The 12,432-nt window shown below is 35.6% G+C and overlaps 1 protein-coding gene across 1 annotated transcript; it reads left to right on the top strand.

Moving 5' to 3' along the window:
* The first annotated feature begins 466 nt into the window (after nt 1-466).
* Nucleotides 467-4,439, top strand: LOC113064464 (transmembrane protein 229A-like). The gene has a single exon (XM_026235341.1). It carries the CDS (start codon nt 724-726, stop codon nt 1,720-1,722), a length of 999 nt encoding a protein of 332 aa, XP_026091126.1. The 5' UTR covers nt 467-723; the 3' UTR covers nt 1,723-4,439.
* Nucleotides 4,440-12,432: the final 7,993 nt, after the last annotated feature.

Below are 12,432 nucleotides of genomic sequence, written 5' to 3'. Positions count from 1 at the left end.
ATGTAAATTCATATGTAAATATTTTCAAAGTACATACTGTATGTTTGTGTATTTATATATACATAATGAAAATACACAGAACACGCACATATATACATATTAAAGATAATGTATAAATATATATTATATGTGATAAAGATAACGTATTCATAAAGTATAAATATATTTATGTAATATACTATTTTATCAAATAAAAAATTTAAAATCAATATAATTAAATATACAAATATTTCAAATATTTTTATATTTAATTATATTCATTTTAAATTTTAATTGCAGCAATATTAATTGCAGCAATGGCAAAAAATAATAGTATATATTTTATATATGATATGGTAGTACAGTATTTTATGAAATGACATACTATACAACAATCAAATTAATTATTTTAATATATAATATAATATAATATAATATAATATAATATAATATAATATAGTGTCGATGTGCAGAACTGTGTATAATGCAGTATTGTTATTGCCCTTCAGAGACGTTTTACTTCATGTATAAGTGAAAAGGACAGCGCCACCTTGTGGTGAGTTTTATTATGTCTGTCCTTTCTTCTCTGCTCATTTCGCTCGTTTCAATGATCGTGCAAGAAGAGATGCGGTTAGTCAGATTTTTAGCTTCGTGAGGGCGCAGTGTGTCACCGGAGAGTCGCGCCGTAAAATGACCGTCAGTAAAAGACGCGTCGACATCTGAGTGCGTTTTAGGACAGACACGATGATGACGATGAAGACGACGAGACGAGCGGACAGCCCGCGCGCTCAGCCTGCTTTACCGCAGTGGATGCGCATGTATTTCTACGGGATGCACGGAGTCACGCTTGACATCCTGCTGTCGTCCGCGTGCAGGTTCCTGGATCACAACGACTTCAAACTGCTGGGCTTCTCCTCTCCGTATCTGTGCGTCGTGCATGCTATTACGCATCTGGTTTTGGAGAAGATCTACCTGCAAAAAAGATGCTTTCAGGAGCGACCTGTCGTTTTCCACCTCGTCTTTTACCCGTCCTTGTACATCTGCCTGCAGATCCTAATAGGGAATGTGGTGACCTGCACGGAAAACATCAGAGTGGTTTCCATCACGCAGCTCGTTGTGCATTACATCCTGGCTTTGTACTTCACAAATGTCTTTCATAAGGGCTTCCTGAGTCTGCAGTATCAGGAAAAGCGGGTGTTATTGAGGTCATCCCGCCCGAATGGGTTACACGGCGTCCTGCGCTTCGTGTTCTTCGGGATGCATGGCTTTCTGGACGAGGTGCTCTTCACCTCTGTGTTCAACCTGTTTGAGAAAGCGGACCGGGACTTGATGGGCCACACGTCCCTGTGGTCCTTCTTCATGTATGGAAGCTGCAGCTTCGTGGTGGAGAAGCTCTACCTCCATCTGCACTTCAGGAGAGGATGGGGAACCTTGCAGCGGCTTCCCATCTACATCTGCTTCATCTACACCTGGGAGTTCAGCTGGGGCTTCGCTCTGAGACAGTATGGGGCCTGCTCCTGGGACTATTCCCACTATCCTCTCAATTTCATGGGACTGGTGACATTGCTGTATCTTCCAGGATGGGTCTGTCTGAGTCTGTATCAAGACGTCTTGTCGAATGTTCTGCTGAGGGTTGTGTGCAATGAAAGGAATGACGAGGATATGCCAAACGCTGGCACCAATGGACGCCTGCTGCCAAAAGGGAAGCTGGAGGAGGACAAACAGCATGTGGGCTTTACCTAATATATCCTCCTGGGACCAGCAGAAAGGCGTTTGAGCGTTTGATGCTTGAGAAAGAATTGAGAAGCTTTTTCAAAAGAGGAGGTTTGGGGCTAGTTGTCACTTCAGGTTTATTTTTGAAAGTCAATTTCTATAGACTCGCTGTAGATTTCAGAAAAAATATTATAATACTGGCCTTTAAACACTATTAGTGGGGCAAGTTGTCACAATGTATGGGGTAAGTTGTCACAGTGAGAACCTGGCTTCTGTTAGGATAACAGGCTGTTTATTAGCTTTTTTTGCTATATTTAAATAATAAATTAATTGTGAAGCGCGTAAAAAAAAGCATGAAACCATAAAAATGTTTACATTGACAAATATCATTGTTTTAGCCAAAAGTAGTGATAATATAGAATATATAAATAATAATAATTTATAATAATTTATATGGATTTTATGTATATTCATTTAAAATTTGCATTATTAATAAAACTAATTATGTAAAATTACAACGTTTAATACACGTCACAGCTTGCCCTGATAAAACTGTGAAAACTACATACATATATTATAAAATATATATTAACATATTTTTTCTTGAGAACATAATTTTTAAAAAATAATATTTTGTTAAAAACAAGTTTGGAAGTAAACGAAACAGCTGGATTACATTTCCCCCAAAATACAATTTCAGTCTTTCAACTTAAAAATGTATTTTTTAATTCACTGTCACTTGTTGTTTCTTTGCACTTGTTTGTGAAATGTACTACCAATTTCTGAGTGAAAACTGTTTCAAAGACAAGACCGATAATATGATAAGACTGAAATTGTAGTTATTCAGATGTGACTGTTGGACAAGTTTCATGTGCGACGACTAGCACCGTTCTCTCCGACTTTATTTGAATCTGTTCATTGTATGAGGTCACATGATGTCATTTTTAAGTGGCTTAGTAATAATTCACCTTACTGGCCAAATCCCCAAACATTTGCTATGACAGAAAAGCCCAGGATGTGCACACAAGGACAGACGCACCTGCTCCCAGAGGTATAAACAGAAAACCCATAAATTGCTGGTTCTCAGGGGGACTTTTGTACCAGCGAACATTTCCTCGGAGAAACAAGGGTGGCTGCATTAGCAGGCTTAATGTGTTTTTAAACCTGATGTGTTCAAGATAAACCTTATGAACTGCCATTGCACACACACACAGCAGGATTTCACAAATTACTAACACAGATGCCACTGCTGGGCTCAGATGGTTATTGAATATTGGGGGTGTGGATGATAGTTTAACTGCATGATGGGATTTATGAGGACGATCTCTCCTCGTAACTGCATGCGTCAGGATTTTGCATGTGGAGACAGGAGCATTAGTCTGATAATGAGCTCTGCTTACACCATAACACACTGATTGTGAGAGAAACTGACTCTTTGCGGAGCGATTCCTTTAAAGAGTGCCTTCTTTAACACTTCTAGGCAGCTGTAATCACTTCTGTAATCAAAACTCTTTCGAAGCATTACATCCATACAGAAACAAGTATAGGTGTATCTCAGTTCATCTGTAAAAACGAGGCCTCAGGGTGCAGAGTTTGAGGAATAGAGAAAAACCATTTGTAATCGAGCAAATTACGGCAGCTAAAGCTGAGCATTTACGAACAAAGCTGTCTCAAAGTATTGAGACTTTCACAACGGTCCGACTTCATGAAACATACGAGCACCGTGCACTGTGAATAACTACTGCGGTCCCTTGTTCTTGAACATATGACTGAATTGTTCTATATTCCTTGTCTTGGTGAAAAATTATTCCTTTTCCAAAAGATTTCTTAGAGAGAAACTGCCAAAGCTTAGAATAATGAATTTTTAAAGGAATAGTTCACCCAAAAATGAAAATCTGCTGAAATGTACTCACCCTCAGGACGACCAAGAGGCAGATGAATTTTTTTCTTCATCTGATTTGGAGAAATTTAGCTTTATATCACTTGCTTACTTGCTGTGCAGTGAATGGGTGCCGTCAGAATGAGAGGCCGCAAGTAATCCACACCACTCCAATTATCCATCAATTAACAAGGAGAAATCAAAATTATGGATAGAGGAATCATATTTCAGCCTGAAACAGGTATCTGTTCAGAAGATGTTAATTGATGGACTGGAGTGGTGTGGATTACTATGATGTTTATATCAGCTGTTTGGACTCTCATTATGACGGCACCCATTCACTGCAGAGGATCCATTGTTGAACAAGAAACAAACCCATCAGTATCTTGAACAGCCTGATGGTGAGCACATTTTAAGAAAATTGTCATTTCTGTGTGAACTATTCTATACATCAGCTAAAAACTGTGATTTTAGCAACTTTTTAGAAAATAAAAAATCCAGATTTCGTCTCTTTTGAAGAACAGACAGCTTTGTACAATCCGTAGACGTGACTGGATTCGTTTTCCTTCACTTGTTGATGTAAAGACTCTTGGCGGCTGCTCAAATGTTCTGTTTTGTCCCTCTAACTTTGAGGAAGAACATTTAGTGTAATTGGAGGAATGGGTTGGTGATGATTTTTATCATTTTTCCTGTCTATGTAATTAGTCCTAGAGCTAGATCATTTTATGGATGTTAGTCTGAGGCTAGAATAGCATAAATCATTTGATGCACTCCTTTAATTTATTGCATTTTAAACTTGTAGCACATCTTTGTCTCTGTTCGGACTATGCACTAATTACACTGATCAAATTAAAGAGATCAAACGTGATGTATTGTGTGTTTGGGGTGTACAGTATCTCAGTGTCGTCTCCATACTCTGGTCAGGGCAGGAGAGATTTGGCTGTTACTGAAGGGACCTGCATATTTTCCATATCTGACGTCAAGAAACAAAACAGCCACGGTCTGGTTTACATACACATCTCCTATGATTCCTGTCCCTTGAGACTCAACAGACTAGAAGAGGTGATCAGCTTAATGGCTTTCTAATGACAGAATGTCTTTAAGTATTCACACAGCTGAGAAAAATATGTTCCCATTAGGTTATGAAAAAACGTTATTTCTGAACTTTCTAAATGTCCAGTTTTAATTTTATTTTTCTTGGTTATGAAAAGGTTTTATTCCATTGTATCATTTTGCAAACATTATAAAAACATTACATTTGAAGGTAAAGTTCTAAGACTTTTTAAATACACATTTTAGGCATGAAAATGTTATTTCAAAACCATCACAAAATCAATTTTTAAATGTTTTTTTTTTCTCTCTCTCTAGGTTATAACCATTCGTACATTATTTCGCAAATATTATGAGGATACTGGCTTGGAATGTTCTCTAAACATTCTGATATTAATAACATTAAAACAATATTAGATTTTTTTTTTTTTTTGATAGACATTTGAGGTTTTTAAAAGTTATGAAAACCTCTGAAAACCTTATTTCTGAACATTCAAAGTATAAATGTTTTAAAAGCGAGCATTATCATATAATCATTCATATGTCATTCGTATTCCACATTGTATATCATTTTGCAAACATTATGAGAATGTTAACTGTGTTCTTTGAACATTCTGAAACAAGAAAGAAATATTAATTAGTATTAATAAATAATAACAAAAAATATATTTTTTTATTATTATTAAAACATTATTTGAAGATTCAAAATGTCCATTTTTTTACATTTTTTTTTTACTTTTTTTTTCTGGGTTATAGAAATGTTAAGGGAACGTTCAGTTTAATAGTTTTCATTTAATAAACAAGATGAGAATTGTATCTTTGCTTGTTCTCTGAATGTTCTGAAACAAATAGTAACATTTAAAAAACATTAGACGAACGTCCAATTAAATGTTTAACAAAAAATATTCCATGAATGATGTATAAATAACAATTTTGTGCGAACATTTGGGAATGTTATTAAAGTCCAGATAGCTTTAAATGAACATTCTATCAGCATTCCTGAAAGAATCATTGTTCGTAACATTGAGAGAACCTTCCCAGAACATTCCCTGTAGTTCTGCGATTTGTAGAGAAGATTGCGCATGCGATACTTTTAAGGGTTCGTTGCAACGCATAACATGACATTGTTCCTAAAACGAAGAATGCATGGCTGCTATTGCAAGGTTGGTGTAAGGATATTTTCTTGCCGTAAGTAAAGGATAAAGCATCCGCTCTAATCTGCTTTAGTGTTTAACAGGGCTTTACTGAATGCCCTCGTCACTCTCTTTCAGTCGAGCTTTAAGTACACAGAAGAAAACATCTACCGTTCATTAATGAGTGGTGCGCATGGATCCATCTCTTCACTTGTAATTCATTAGTAATCTGTTTAGAAACTATTTCAAGTTTGTAATCAGTGTGTACAGAATCCAACTATGCAGGAAGTGTTTCTCAAAGGTGCCAAATGCTGCAAATGAGCAGTTCTCAGACTCAACGCCCAACCGTAATATTTACACTTCAGATTTAAATAGTCAAATGATATTCAAAGAGCCACATGATGCAGGGCCGCAGACAGCTGCAGTCTTTTGCTCTCGCCTCACTCTGGATCAGATGTGTTTCACCACAAATCTGATAAGAGGAACTCTGATGCATTCATCCTCCTGATTTATCACTGGTTTGATCAAAAACTCAAATAGAAATTCAGAAATAGTTTTAAAGTGTGAATCTCACATAACTTGACTCATGGATAGGTTATATCTCAAAAATTAATTAGATGTTGATTTAAAGCTTTTATGTGTGTGTGTGTGTGTGTGTGTGTGTGTGTGTGTGCAATTAAACAGTTTTCTCCCAATTCTCATTTCCTTAATTTCAATAAATAAATGCAATGGATAAAACAAATCCAATCCAAAAATAGTGAGAAATGTGCCTAATTTGAATGAAAATATTGCTGCAAAGTAAAAACCTTGATGATCCTTAAACAGTCTTCATTTTCTAATAGGAAAAATAAAATTTGATGCCATACTGTAATATTGATAACACATATCAGGTAATATTAAAGCCCATAGAAATTCTCGTATTGTATATCAGGCCTTCGTAATTGTAATTCTGGGAAGAGATGCCCTGAATGCTGATGTGATGGTGAGAGACTGTGGTTCACAGGCATGAAAAAGCTCTGGTCATCACTTCCATCTCTGAATGCTGAAGCTGGCCGCACTGAGATTGAGGTCTAGTTGTCTGAGCTGTCGCTGTTTCTCACGCCGTGCACAGGAAGTTGCGACCACGTAGAAGTTAATAATGCTGTCGAGATGCACGGAGACAGGCTCAAAGGAAGTCTGGTTGAGAAAGAGGAAGAGAACTCATCAGATCAGATAAAGCATGCATATGATAATGCAAGTGGATGCATGGGCAACTGCTAAGTGCTTATTAGCACATTATTATGCAGTTGCTACAGCACTTCTGATATCTAACGGCAAATTTTTTTAAAAACAAATTACAATAATATTTGAATATATAAAATAAAAGCTAATTCAAAATGTATATAATAATACAGAATTTAAAATAATTAGTAGAGGTGAAGAAAGAGGTGATCAGCTTATCATATAAATATTTTTAATATATAAATGTCACATTTTTCTTAAATATATATATATGCATGTCTGTGTTTTTAAATATACATAATTAATATACACAGTACACACACATATATTATGTAAACAAAAACTTTTATTTTGGATGCTAGTAATCATGATTAATCATTCGACAGTACTAATAGATAGATAGATAGATAGATAGATAGATAGATAGATAGATAGATAGATAGATAGATAGATAGATAGATAGATAGATAGATAGATAGATAGATAGATAGCACTAATTATCCAAATGCACTTTCGGAGAGCAGTATAATTGTTGACTGATTAAGGTTCATTGGCTTGTCTCTGTAATCAGCACTGCAATCCCCCCCCCCCCCAACACATGGCTCGCGCGGCCCCCAGCGCAGCGCTCTCACCGACAGACAGTGCTCAGCAGCTCCTGAAAACCTGCACAAGGTGAGGACAAACAATAGTGTGATTTTACATCCTGAAACTGAATCCCCTGTCATGCTCACAATAATGTGTCTGTAACCCCAGCTCTTGACCCATATGCTCTTCTCAAACACCTACAGTGACGTCACACTGATCCGACACATCAGCTGAGCTCTCCAAGGCTTGTGTTTTAGTGTTTAGTGAGCAAATGATCTAATGTAGAACATAAATAGATACAGTAAACAGCATAACAAAATGATGTATGAAATAACTATGATGATGCAATGTATTAAAAGATCTTAAAGTATGGTCTCTTTTTATTAAGAACTCGATGGACTTAAACTTGAAAATGATGTATTATCACCAAGCCATATTTATATATTGAATGTATTTCAAATCATTATTTTGAAATAATATTTAAATATTTCAGCGACTTGCCAAGGCTACATTTATTTTTAATTTTTTACCGTTTGTTAATAAATAATACAAATTATAATAATAAAAGAAACTAAATAAACTCACAATAAAAACTAAAACTTAAGAACTACTTATACATATTTGGAATAATATTAAATACAAAATTACAAAAACTTAAAAAAGGAACTTAAAATGTATCAAATATTTCATATATTAAAATTGTTAAAATATTTTTTATTATAAAACATTAAAAGTAATAAATGAAAGTCTAACAACAGAATAAAACTCTTGAATAACACGCCTACATAACCATCATCATATACCTAGTCTACCTTGTTGTACCCTAGTTGCAATTCTGCAAAAAATAGGTAACGAGACTTCATTGAGTGAGTATGCATCTGTTTTGCTTGCTTGGTTTTCTTCTGTTTTTGTCTGGGCAGAAAACCTTGACAGAAAGTCTCATAAACAGGCCTACTCTCGCGGAGGTCATGATGACGTAATTAGCATCACGCAATGTGTCTAACAATTCATATTTACCATAAGAGGACGCCACACCTTATGTATTTGGGTGTATTTGTGTATTATGCAAAACAGAGGAAACGTCCCTTTCTAGACATGTTTTCTATTGCTCATTTCAAAACACCAACCCTAAACTTTAAAATTCAGCACAGAGGTTATTCCATAATAGACCTAAACATCACGCATTTTTCGTAAGCATTTCTTACGAACTTGTTGAATATTATGTTGTTAGCGCTTTGGTGTTCACGTTTGCCATATGATAAGGTGTCCACTGCCGCCCAGAGGACATAAAGAACATCACAGCCTGAGTGTGATTTTGCTGCTAAAGCGAGAAACGAGGTCAAACAAATACTGAGGAAATACATTTGCTTGCCGTACAGTGCTGACATCCTTAAGTCAATATTTAGCCAGTGCTGATGCTGTCAGCTGTGCAGAATAAAGTTCAGCTGCCAGATTCTCCAGAAACACTATGCTGATTTTTAGGATGTGACATCAGTGTTTATTTACACTGGCGGCGGTGAGAGATCATGTGCACCACACCCTGCTTTGCTTCAGCTTCTGAAATAGGATGCTAGACATCCTTACTGAGAGGACAGTCTGCTTTAGTGCTGATGTTTGGCCAGGTCTGAATGGCAGATCACATTTCATTGTTCAGATGCTCGTGATAAAGCTTAATGAAGTTCTTAAGCCTCTTTTAAAGATGTTTCTCCCAAAAGGTTTCCCTCCATCATGTCTCATGTTTTCATATGGAAGCCCATTCCTGCCACATAATGAAACTGCTTATAATTATGACAATTATGAGATAAAGTCATAAATATAACATGAGTAGAAGTTGACACAAAATATTGAATATGACATACAGTCAAATTATGAGATAAAAGCATTATTATGACCTAAAATGTTCAACTAGTCTAAAATTGGACTTTTATCTCATAATTATGGCTTAATGTCATGATTTTGACTTTTTATTTTCATTTTCAACTCTTTATGTCATAACATTTTGACATCAAAATTTTGACTCATGTCATAATGACTTTTTAATCCCATAATAATGATTTTTTTATCAAATTAAAGATAATTATAATGTTAAACATATTGACTTCATAATTTAGAATTTTATGTCATAATTACTTTCTATCTCATAATTGTGTTTATATAAGAATTTTGATTTTTATCTCATAATTATGATTTCTATGTCACAGTTATTACTTATGTCAGAATTATGATTAACAAAAGTTTTTTTTTTTCTTGTGTGTTATGTACTTATGTAAATGAGCTTATGTACTTGGCCATGTACCATGTCACTGGTCTCTATCTTTCTTGCTATTATAATTTTTTTTTGTTAGAATCAATAAGCTTTGTTGTGTGGCCATAATGGGATTTCTCTTGATGCGTTACTTCCTCCCCGGCCTGTGTTCATGCTTATAGTCCAGCTGTTTGTGTGTGTGTGTGTGTGTGTGTGTGTGTGTGTCCTAAGGCCAGTGTTTTCAGGCAAACACCCAGCTGCTCTCTGATTCATATGCATGTTCTCCTCTTGTCAAACAGTCTAGAAACACAGCCCTACACCTATCGAAAAAGCACAAAGTCTCTTGTTGTTATTACTTTGTCTCCCTCTCTCTCTTTCTCTCTCTCTTATTTTTTGTTTTATTTTATGAATTACAGTAGAAGCTCTCACCAGAGCAGCACAACGTGACATAACTCCCTCAGAGATCTGCTGCTGCGCTGTGCAGGGAAAAAAATCAAGCTACTTCCTTATTCACCTTTTTAACCCCACAGGACCAGTTGAATCTGAGAAGGCCGTACTGATGCTGTCTTCGTTCTCATTTCAGGACTGATGTGTGATTTTGGGCTCAATGTTAACACAGTATACTCCCGTTTTATAGTTATGTTAATGAGTCTGGTGGGTTTGGCTAAACAGTATTGCACTACATTTCTTCTTCTGTGATTCATACTAAATAATACAACAATCCATGTGCAATGCATATTTTGACATCAGTGTAAATTCCCAGTGCTCTTTCAAGCATATTTTGCAACCATGTCCTAATAGTAAAGGCTGTTAATGTTTAAACTTATAATAATAGTGACAAAGACGTCCACTTCTGGAGTAAAAACAGTGACTGAAGTATCATAAGTCAATTATAAGAAATAAAGATAGAAATTATGAGAAATTTTGAGATAAAAAGTCAAAAAATGAATTGATACAAGTCATAATTATGTCATACTACTTAAAAATTTTAGATAAAAAGATAAAATTATGATCCTTAAAGTTGAAAATGTCCAAAGTAATTTTTTTTTTCTTCTTCTTATGATTATGACTTACATGTCAGGTTTAATTTTCAGGTTATAGTAGCAATTATTGCTGCTCACAAAATAAAATTGCCACTTGAAAGCGGCATGAACATCTGTGTGCTTAATGTGTGCATGCGCTGGACGGTAGCTACCATCTGCTCTTCGTAAGCATAATCTAATGCTGCAGTAATTCAGATGAGCACATTCAGCTTTCTGTGGCAAAGTTACGGTTGTCAGCGTAACACTATAGAGCAAATAGTATACTCGCCCCACAATCAGGCCTCAAATAGCACGAGGAAACATTCGAAGGTACGAACTCAAAGAGACAAAAATAGTGCAGCGGAAAGTTGCACGGGAAACCTGAATTCAAAAGTGAGCAGATGTGTGTGAAAGGTTAAGAGAGCTATGGACACATGCAACACGCATATGATTTCTGATCATCCTCTGTGTGACAAATGTCAATGTCTTAGGTGTGTTTACAAGAAATGGTAATTGCATGCAGTTTGATTCCCTCACATCATGAAAACATGACTCACTGGCTGTGTATTACATTACTTTTGAGTTTCTTTGTTTTTATTTTTTTTATTTAAACTGTATTTTTTTATATCACATTTAATATACAATAGTAAGTTCGTAAAAAAGTGATTCAAGCCTGAGTGGATTTGTCTGGTCACAGAATATGAGATCATGAGTAGATTTTTATTAGCGTATTATTTTGACCAGTAGGTAGTGCTGTCATCAGTTAGACCTGCTGGTGTAGTTTTATTTTTCATTTTTTAGTTTTTAGTTTTTTTGTAGGCCAAATGGTTCTAGGGTCTGCCACAGACCCAGAAAAACTACTGCCTCTACTGCTACTACTACTGCTTTTAATAGCTAAATGACTATTAAAAGTGACCCAGTGACTCTCTCTCTCTCTCATCTGACTGGTTTTTCAGGTTTCTATTTACCTCACAGCTCAACCATGTTTGGGAGTGACTTACTTCAAGCCGGGACTGGAATAACTCAAAAGGGTTGTCAGCAGCAAATATTTCACCACATCAGCCCTTACACACAAACTACATAGCAGAGGAATTTCTGTATACTCTTGAATTCACTCATCATGCAGCCTGTTGACATCAACATATTACTTAAGATGAAATAACAGACTCAGGCTTATTAACATGTCAATTTGAACGCAGCTTCATTATTGTTTTAAATGTTTAATATATTCCAAATTATAAGACATATCCACCTTTTGTTGCGGACTACACCAATAAAAAGGCCAACGCTCTTAAATAGTACAAGGGGCAAAAAGAAGGTCAAGTGCTATTTTTAATCAGGGACCATTGTTATTTTGTTGGTTTGGTACACATTCCTCCTCTGATTAAAGTTGGCTTTATTGTTATGGGTTATTTCCTCTTGACATTAATTTTTTTTTATTCTGCACTGTTGTTATTTGTACAGGAAGGCTTGCTTCCAAGCTTATTATTGTAGTGCTAAAAATATTTATAAAATAACTAACAATTAAAAAAAATCCCCCACTTGACTCCACGTCATGACTCCGCCCACTCGACATTCCTATGTGAAACTGCTTTATCATTCTCA

The sequence above is a fragment of the Carassius auratus genome, chromosome 4 (assembly GCF_003368295.1).
Source record: "Carassius auratus strain Wakin chromosome 4, ASM336829v1, whole genome shotgun sequence".
NCBI lineage: Eukaryota > Metazoa > Chordata > Actinopteri > Cypriniformes > Cyprinidae > Carassius > Carassius auratus.
The sequence above is the reverse complement of the archived record's forward strand: the minus strand, read 5'-3'. Positions and strand labels throughout refer to the sequence as shown.

Bases quoted from the DNA above. Each gene is read 5' to 3' on its own strand.
- LOC113064464 (XM_026235341.1), top strand. From the start codon at position 724: ATGATGACGATGAAGACGACGAGACGAGCGGACAGCCCGCGCGCTCAG.